This window comes from Juglans regia, chromosome 7, assembly GCF_001411555.2.
Source record: "Juglans regia cultivar Chandler chromosome 7, Walnut 2.0, whole genome shotgun sequence".
Taxonomy (NCBI): Eukaryota; Viridiplantae; Streptophyta; class Magnoliopsida; order Fagales; family Juglandaceae; genus Juglans; species Juglans regia.
In genome coordinates, this window is record NC_049907.1 from 45,516,576 (window position 1) to 45,522,949 (window position 6,374).

At 31.2% G+C, this 6,374-nt stretch overlaps 1 protein-coding gene across 1 annotated transcript; it reads left to right on the top strand.

Moving 5' to 3' along the window:
- Positions 1-2,697: 2,697 nt before the first annotated feature.
- LOC108984480 (transcription repressor OFP14) lies at positions 2,698-3,748 on the top strand. The gene has a single exon (XM_018956464.2). The coding sequence runs from the start codon at positions 2,698-2,700 to the stop codon at positions 3,598-3,600; it is 903 nt and encodes a 300-aa protein (XP_018812009.2). The 3' UTR covers positions 3,601-3,748.
- Positions 3,749-6,374: the final 2,626 nt, after the last annotated feature.

Here is a 6,374-nt window from a genome sequence, read left to right on the forward strand (position 1 = left end):
GAATTTATCGTATCTACACGCCAATTGATCGATCAATTTAAATAAATAAATAATGTTATATATGTTAAAATAATTCTATATACAATCGTGAAGTGCATAAACTTCGCGTAATCGCTTTAAAAAACAGTGGAGTCCACTATTAAAAAATTAATTTTTTTTCATGTGGATCAATATTTTATTCATTTTTTTCAAATTGATTACGCGACAATTACATACTTCACGATTGTAAATATATTTTCTCTATATATTATATACTATATCCTCACTCCAATGTGATAACATGACATTAATCAACTTTTAAATTGATGGAAAATTCTATTTATAAGTACTTGGTGTGAATAACACACCTAGTAAAGCAAATGTGAATGGTGTGTTCAAAATATTGACTTGCAAATAGAATAACTCTATTTACAAAATCAAAATGATGTAATAATTGATAGACAATTTGATATTAGTGCATGTGATAAGAGTACTGAGATGATGTGGTATACATAGCATATACCCTTTATTTGCCCATCATTTTTCTACAAGAAAGGTTAGCTTCGTATTTTCAATTCTCACATCTAATGATGCCGTTTCGCATGGAAGTTAAAATCCAGCACGATCGTTCCCTTGACATTACATTACCAAGATTAAGTTCATTTGCAGCCTTTTACTGAGTACAAGTGGGACCTGTGCATTGTGCACTTCTAACATTAAAGTACGATGCCCCGCTTATAATCTAAAAAAGCCTTATTGATTTCAAACTGCTTTGAGTTTGAACTACTACGAAATAATTGCATAAGCTCCAGCAAATTACCCAAAGAATATCCAGCGGAATTCAAAGTTCAAAGCCCCGTTTGATTTTAAGAGGTTTAAACTTGCACGAATTCATATCAATTGGTTAGAGAGAGACCCAATGGTCACAAAAATTTTATTAAATGAAGAATCTACAAGGTTATAAAAAAAGAAAAAGAATTTATTAGTTTTGAGCAAAAACCAAGAAACAAGCTGCTAGTGGCAATACATGATTTGTTTTTGGGTAGGAACTAGCTAGGAAACAAGTATCTCAATCCAGCAATATGGTGAACTAACCCTCTTAAACAAGTCTCAATAACAATTATAAAATGCAAACCTGGCAACTCATATCATCTTATATATAATAAGAACCAAATAAACTAAGCATCACATTTCAAAACTAACTATTAAGTATTAATCATTTCCTGACACAATGCATACGGCCTAGTCACTACTACCTTATCCGGCCTCATGTATAGCACCATCAGCGTGCATGCTTTATCAAATATAAATATATATATATATATATATTAATGTTAGATGGATTGTACAAACACCGTATTATTTTTAAAAAAGAGTTAGATCTTTTATTAAAAAATTATTTTTTATTTAAATTTTATATTTATTTTATATTTTTTAAAAAAGAGTACACGCATTCTATAATTATATATATCATTGCTTATTTATAACTAAGTTTTTCGTTAATGCATGAGTCCTATTCAAAATTTATATAACACTAGCATTTTCCAATAAAAGTTTATAATTTTCTAAATCACAAATAGCTAGGCATCCGCGCGCGTACGTTGTGGCGAGACCAAATCATGCAACGAGATTAATGACAGATCTACTGGTAGGGCACATGAAAAAAAAAGTCATGAAGGTGGGGGCCGGGCCCTGAGATAAATATATATGCTAAAAGATGAGTCAGATGATCATCATGTCTTCGTCAAAAGCTCTGTACGTGGGTGCTCAAATAATAAATTATTAGGCGGCCAAAAGGGCAATATAATTCTTGTTTGCTATTTATAAATTAGAAAATCGAAATATACAAATACTGTTTCCTTAAGTTTCTTTTATTTTTCACTTAATTATTTATACCGCTTAATTGGTTTCTCAGGTAAATAATAATAATAAGATCCAAATCAGGAAAGATGATCCGGACTCGAATAGAAACTCTAAAATATCCTAATCAGAAAATATTACAACAATATATATATATATAATTAACAATATTGAATGTAAAAAATATATCTACATGGTAATTAATATTGGAAATCAATGAATTATAAGGATTATTAATTAATGGTGGCTTGCATATGGCTTGTGCTGGCTTAAGCTAATTATAGCTAGCTAGCTACCTAGTGGTACCAACTTTTCTCAACTCTAAAGAATAGTCAAACTTAGATTATCATCTAAATTAGGTTTGATACGCTTGGGCTTGCAAATTATTGAGAATAAACGGCGCACGATCATGATCTCTTGCATGCTGCTTTAAAAAGTCAAACAAAACAATTTACTTGTTAAAAAATGTTTATACGAGTGATTTTAATTCATGCTATTACAATTTTCATTATTAGAAAACTGTTTAGTTGTGGTGAATTATTTTTTATTAAAATAAATCTATTTTAATCATAAATAATTTTTCTCGTCGAATATAATCCGTCACAAATTATCATTTTTCTTGTAGTGAATTTAGCGTTAATATTTGAGCATTAAACTTATTAAAACTCGACTTTAATGTTTGTTAAACTCTTGAAGAGTTAATATGATCTCATTAAGAGGCAGGTTACCTACTTAATTTGTAATATTATATTTTATTATTCTTCCTTAATTAATTGCCAACTTAATTATATATAAATGACCCGCTTCCAATCTTTTTCAGTACTACAACTGATCATTGTAATAATCCAAGAGCCAAAAATGCCCAAGAAGCTTCAAAAATCTCTCCAAGATTACCTCAACAAGATCAAAAAACCCTCCCCACCCCTCCAATTCACCATTAATAATTCCTTCTCATCTTCCAAAAATTGGATCCTCTCCAGTTGCAAGCACCCCACCAAGACTCTCTCCTTCGCCATAGGCCGTAACCAAGACAAGCAGCTGGTCGAAAAGAAGCTGGACAACAACGACAACAAGGCAGCAAGGTTGTCCGATGTCGACCGCTTCCTCTTCGAGAATTTCAAGTCTCTGTGCACAAAAGACGATGAAGATCAAAATTACGATGAAAAGAAGGCCGATAAAGAAAGTCATGATCATGAAGGCGAAAACCCTAGTGGGGTTTTGTTTGGATCGCCTCGTTTCATGGACCCGCCACCGGATCTTTGTGGGTCACACCGGTTCTTCATCAACCCCGGCTTGTCGAGCTCGCTCATGGAGGAATCCCGAACTAGCATGACCGCCACGTCCGAGGACGCAGGCTCGACTTCCACGTCAACTACAACAGTAAACGATTCCTCGACGACAAGTGCTAGTGACCATGCAAAGGATATCAAGCTTCCCGACGATTCCATTGCTGTCCTAGCGTATTCTTCGAGTCCGTACGAGGATTTCCAACGGTCGATGCAAGAGATGGTCGAAGCCTTTGTCCACAACAACGGAATGGTTGATTGGAATTTCATGGAGGAGCTTTTGTTTTGTTACCTAAACCTAAACGAGAAGAAATCTTACAGGTACATACTCAGTGCTTTCGTTGATTTGATCGTCAATTTGCGTCAGAATTCGAACGGCTTTTCGGTGAGATCACGGAATATTGCTCGTAGTACTGTTCGATTTGCTGAAAGATCAGAGAGGATGAGGAGGAAAACAATTAGCGAGTCCAAGTAACGTAAGAATTCGGTCATAGATTTCATAAAAGAACACGATGATCGAAGACTGCTACGGAAAAATGTTGGTTTAATTATTTTGGTGATCTATTATCCTAAGCGGCCTCACATGCAATCTGCATGTATTATGTGCAATAAGTACTTTTCAAGAAAATTAAACACTTTGTTTATGATTCAAGTTTCGTCGTTTTGCGTTTTTTGGTGGGATTTCATAGATTTTTACGGTGGGCTTGTCTGTTTCATGTTCCCCGGTGCTTTTACTCGGGATTTTATTATATTCAATATTTATTATATTCAATATATATTTTCTACCCGGAATATATATAAAAAAATATATATTTTCACTATCTCACACCCTAAACCTTATAAAGAAAATTAAAAAAATAAAATATACATGTAAAGTGTGAGAGCGAACAGTGACTAATGTATAGAATTCCTCATATATAAATGATGTAGCTATATAATATAGGAAAAGAATATGAATACAAATGATATAGTCATGAACGTGTTCAATGTTGAATAAAACCAATAATATTTTGACCTTTTCAATTTATATATATATATATATATATATATATATATATATATATATATGGTCCCTGCAGGTTTAATTTCTTTGTTAGGTGAATGCAGCATGCATGAATTTTTCGGTACCTGACCTTTTTTTTGGGTCAAGTAAGATTCACTAGCTCATGTTCTTAAAATGTAATAGACCTAAAGAATAATGCATTAAAATATTTCAAGGAATTAAATTAATTTCTTGAAAACATCCTAAATATTGTAAAATATATACTTTAAAATGCTCCTCTCTCTCTCTCTCTCTCTCTCTCTCTCTCTCTCTCTCTCTCTCTCTCTCTCTCTCTATGTTTTTTGTTTCACAAACAAACATATATATTGGAGAAATTAGATTCAAAATTTCGTTTTGTAAATTCAAAATATTTCTGATCGATCAGAGAATTCAATATTATTCTCGACGCAAGATCGATCATCAGTGTAATTAAAGGGGATACCATGCAGTATATATATGTTCTGCATGTATGGATATTGTAGACTATGGTACAAGCTGGAGAAATATTGAATCGAGGGTAATTGGGAATCAGGCTAGCTTTTGTACGTGCTGATTATTATTATTATTCATGCTACGGACTCAGCGGACACAGCCCAGCTTGTATCTGTTACATTTATTATTGTTTTAAATCATGCAGTCTAATTTGGAATAGAAGATTTCAAAAAGAATTGATCGATTGATGTACGTGCTGATTATTATTATTATTATTATTATTATTATTATTATTATTATTATTATTATTATTATTATTTGATAGGATTGATGATGCATGTTGATTATAAGAGACATGCATATATATATATATATATATAGTGCATAGTGAGTATATAATAAATAATTAGGAGTTGATCAGCAGTACTTAATTTCTATATATTGTGGATCATGAATTCATGATACAGTAATTAATGTTCCGATTAATGCACGTGAATTATCTTGATCATCATGTTAATCTAAACCCTCTGATCTCCAGTATAATCTGTTCGAGTACTTACGTACGTACGTACTATTTTTATTAATTAATTGGTTTCGACTCCAGCTTTTAATTCTAGTCTAATGAAATTGAATTCATTATATACCTTTCCTATGATCGATATCGAATCTAATTAAGCCCTCTAATGTTGCCCGATCCTCTCGATCGGTTGGAGTACGCTTAAATTAGAGGTGTAACAGATCCAATTTGATGACAAAATTTAAAACCGAATTAATATGTACCGAGATTATATTTTTAAGAATCGATTTCATACTGATTACTCTTTTAAATCGGTACTTCCAGTTTTATCGGTTTCGATCTGGTTCGTCCGGTTTTTCAATTTTAACATACTATATTATATATATTATATAATATATAATATTATATTATAGTATATAATACTATAATGATAATATATTGTAGTATATTATAATATATATTATAATTGTATTATAGACTATAATGAAATATTATAGCATATTATAATATATATAGTTATATAGTATTAGTATAACTATTAATACAATTGACTATAGTGATATAAGATTTTAAAAGTTAATATTATAATAATTAGTAATTTATCATATAATACATAACTATTTTATATATAATTATATATTATATATAAAAATTATATACGTTTTCAAAAAAAAAAAAATATAAAAATGATGTACAATATAAAAAATTATAATATATATGAACTGGACTAGTCCCATTTTAAAAATGAAAAAATAGAAATCAGACAGATTTTGACCGGTTTTAAGAAAAATAAAATTGATACTTGATCAAACCAAACTCGATACCTGACCAAACCCACCAGTTCAATTTGTTGAATTTCTTTATAATTCGGTGTTTATATTTGATAGGTTTCATCATCCCTGATCTGGAATATTGGGTAATTTCACTTATCAAGGATATCTTATACATGGAATATTTAACGAACAATATCTTATTAATTACAACGTCTGTACGTACGTAGTCTACCTCAATGGAAAGGCCATAATGTCTTGCCGCCCAACAGTGTGCCGCATGATCATGGTATTAATGATCAATATGTCTCATATAGGGTTGAGTAGAACATGATGAGGCGACCATCGTGTCGAAAATGGATGGCACAAATCACAAATTAACTCTTTTCTTGAAAAGGTCATCAATAGCTCATCGAAAAGGGAAACCACAAAAAATAAGAAAAGGGAAGAAATATTCTACCAATGTCAATAGTACCGTGAGATTATTC